We start from the raw sequence: 3,706 nt of genomic DNA on the forward strand, positions 1-3,706 counted from the left end.
AAACAAAAAGACACCAAATAATCTGTTTCTTTACAAAAAGGAAGACAGGAAAGCAAGGTGGTTTAGAACTCATGCTCTGGACACCCAGGACCTGGGTTCAAATCTTAGCTCCACCAGACCCACTGAGCACCTATCTGAGCATAGTACAAATGGCATGAAGGTGCCCACTGGCTGTGGGGACTGAGGTCTATCCCAGACATGTCTGACTAAGCCATGGGTCCTGGTAGGGAGGCGCTGGTATGGGGATGTTTTGCCCAGAGGTGGTGCCTCTTCTCATCTTCCTATGGGGGGCTGAGAGTTTCTTGTTTTCTTTTTATTTTTTTTGAGACCAAGGCATGGGTCCTGGTGGGGGCCCCAGTATGGGTGTGTGTTGCTCAGAGATAGTGCCTCTTCTCACCTTCCTATTGGGGGGGGGGCTGAGGGTTTCTTATTTCCTTTTTTTGTTTTTTTGAGATGGAGTTTTGCTCTTGTTGCCCAGGCTGGAGCGCAATGGCACGATCCTGGCTCACTGCAACCTCTGCCTCCTGGGTTTAAGCAATTCTCCTGCCTCAGCCTCCCGAGTAGCTGGGACTACAGGCACGCGCCACCATATCCAGCTAATTTTTGTATTTTTAATAGAGGTGGGGTTTCACCATGTTGACCAGCATGGGCTCGATCACTTGACTTCGTGATCTACCTGCCTCAGCCTCCCAAGTGCTGGGGTTACAGGCATGAGCCACTATGCCCAGACCCTCTTGTTTTGTTTGTTTGTTTGTTTGTTTGTTTTTTGAGACCAAGTCTTGCTCTGCTGTCCAGGCTGGAGTGCAGTGGCACGATCTCAGCTCACTGCAACTTCTGCCTCCCAGGTTCAAGCAATTCTCCTGCCTCGGCTTCCTGAGTAGCTGGGATTATAGGTACCTGCTACCACACCTAGATACTTGTTTGTATTTTTAGTAGAGACAGGGTTTCACCATGTTGGCCAGGCTGGTGTCAAACTCCTGACCTCGGGTGATCCACCTGCCTCAGCCTCCCAAAGTGCTGGGATTACGGGTGTGAGCCACCACGCCCGGCTGAGGGTTTCTAATTTGCCCAAAAGTATGGCATAGATTGGAGGCTGCCTGTCATTATGTGAGGTTGGGTAAGTTACCTAAGTTCTAGAAGCTTCAGTTTTCTCACCTCCCCATGATGATGATCCTATATTTCACAGAATGGTTTCAGAACTCAGAGAAGGCCAGGCGTGGTGGCTCTCGCCTATAATCCCAGCACTCTGGGAGGCCGAGGCGGGTGGAACACAAGGTCAGTAGTTCGAGACCAGCCTGGCCAATATGGTGAAACCCCATCTCTACTAAAAATACAAAAAAAAATTAGCCAGGTATGGTGGTTGGCACCTGTAGTCCCAGCTACTCGGGAGGCTGAGGCAGGAGAATCACCTTAATTCGGGATGTGGAGGTTACAGTGAGCTGAGATCGCACTCCAGTCTGGGAGACAGAGCAAATCTCAAAAAGAAAAAAACAAAAAGAACTCAGAGAAGGCCAGGCATGGTGGGTCACACTTGTAATCCTAGCACTTTGGGAGGCCAAGGTGGGTGGGTCACTTGAGGTCAGGAGTTCAAGATCAGCCTGGCCAATATGATGAAACCCTGTCTCTACTAAAAATACAAATAAAGTTAGCTGGGTGTGGTGGTGCATGTCTGTAGTCCCAGCCACTCGGGAGGCTGGGGCAGGAGAATCGCTTGAACCCTGTGGGGGGGGCAGAGGTAGCAGTGAGCTGAGATTGTGCCACTTCACTCCAGACTGGGCAACAGAGTGAGACTCTGTCTCAAAAATAAATAAAAAAAAAACAAAATAAAATCAAAACAAAGTACTGCCACAAAATTTAAATTTAAAATACAGCTAGGTGTCGACGGTTGAATTGGTTTGGGTAAAATACAGGAGACTGGAATAGGTGATAAACTAGCAGAAAAATCCTGCCTCTGTCACTGGCAAGAAGTGGCTTCCCCTCAGAGAGCCTCAGCTTCCTTACCTGTGAAATGGGGTGGTCACAGCACCCGCCTCACCAAGTGTGTGGAATTTTCATTGGCAGGACAGCAGTCTCCAGCTCATGATCGGCCCTTACTCCCACCATCACCCCACCATATCTACCTTGAGGAGTTCGGGCGCCTGCTTTTTGAGTTTCTCCATCTTCCACTCGTTCTCACAGGGGTTGAGCGAGGAGGGAGGTGCAGTACAGGAGCAGCGGCAGTCAGTGCCCGAGCTCACGGTCTCCACCGTGTAGAAGTCCTCCACGCGCGCCCGCCCGCTGCGTACCCGGCTGCACGCGTCCTTGCTCAGGGGCCGCATGATGCACTTGCAGCGGCAGTCAGAGCCCTCCGAGGTCATCCTCACCTGGTCCAGGTCCCCAAACACCTGTTGGGGGTGGCAAGGGGGCTCCAGTGAGTTGCTGGGTAGTCCTATGGCAGGGAGGAAGGGAGAGATGGCAGAAGCCAGCTAGCCAGCCAGCCTTTGGATGAGGGTGTTTGATGGGTGGGAGGGGGTGCAATTAGAGGTGGTGGAGGCCTTATAATAATAACTTTCTGTGTGTGTGTGTGTGTGTGTGTGTATATGTGTGTATTTTTAAAGACAGGGTCTCTCTCTATTGCCCAGGCTGGAGTGCAGTGGCCTGATCATGGCTCACTGCAGCCTTGACCTCCCAGGCTTAAGTGACCCTCCCACCTTAGCCTCCCTAGTAGCCAGGACTACAGGCATGCACCACCATGTCCATATAATTTCGTAAAGATGGGGTTTCTCAGGTTAGTCTTGAACTCCTGAGCTCAAGTGATTCTCCCCTTTCCATTTCCCAAAGTGCTAGGATTACAGGCATAAGCCACTATGCCATCTTTTTGTTTTGACTTGGTTTTTTTTGTAGACAGAGGGTCTTGCTGTTTTGCCCAGGTTGGAACAATGTGGTGGGATTATAGCTCACTGTAACCTCAAACTCCTGGGCTCAAGCAATCCTCCCACATCAGCCTCCCAGGTAGCTGAGATTATAGGTGCATAACACCACCCTCAGCTAATTTTTAAATTTTTTGTAGAAATGTGGTCTCACTATGTTGCCCAGGCTGGTCTTGAACTCCTGGCCACAAGTGATCCTCCTGCCTAGGCAAAAAAGCAAGTTCTGGGATTACAATATGAGCAGCCTCACCTGGATTGGCAATTTAAATATTAATAGCCCTATGAAAAAGTTTGGCGATTCCTCAATAAGTTAAACATAAAATTCCCAGAAGACCCAGTAATCCTACTCCTGGGTATATACCCAAGAGAATGGAAAACGGGTAACCAAACAAAGACTTGGAAATGAATGTGCATAGCAGCATTATTCGAGGTAGCCACGAGGTAGAAACAACCCAAATGTGCATCAGCTGAATAGAGAAATATTATACAGCCACAAAAAGGAATGTAGGGCTGGGCGTGGTGGCTCATGCCTGTAATTCCAGCACTTTGGGAGGCTGAGGCGGGCAGATCACTTGAGGTCAGGAGTTCAAGACCAGCCTGGCCAAAAAGGTGAGACCACATCTCTCCTAAAAATACAAAAATTAGGTGGGTGTGGTGGCACATGCCGGTAATCCCAACTATTTGGGAGGCTGAGACAGGAGAATCACTTGAACCTGGGAGGCAGAGGTTGCAGTGAGCCGAGATTGCACCACTGCACTCCAGCCTGGGTGACAGAGTGAGACTCCATCTCAAAAAAA

At 49.7% G+C, this 3,706-nt stretch overlaps 1 protein-coding gene across 1 annotated transcript in view; it reads right to left on the reverse strand.

Moving 5' to 3' along the window:
• OLFML2A (olfactomedin like 2A) overlaps nucleotides 1–3,706 on the reverse strand; it is a 35,864-nt gene that overhangs the window by 24,811 nt on the left and 7,347 nt on the right. The window contains exon 2 of the mRNA XM_017548351.2: nucleotides 2,121–2,384. Within this exon, the coding sequence (XP_017403840.1) occupies nucleotides 2,121–2,384 (264 nt within the window). The remainder of the gene's footprint in view (nucleotides 1–2,120; nucleotides 2,385–3,706) is intronic.

Source organism: Cebus imitator, unplaced genomic scaffold (assembly GCF_001604975.1).
Source record: "Cebus imitator isolate Cc_AM_T3 unplaced genomic scaffold, Cebus_imitator-1.0 Scaffold206, whole genome shotgun sequence".
Taxonomy (NCBI): Eukaryota; Metazoa; Chordata; class Mammalia; order Primates; family Cebidae; genus Cebus; species Cebus imitator.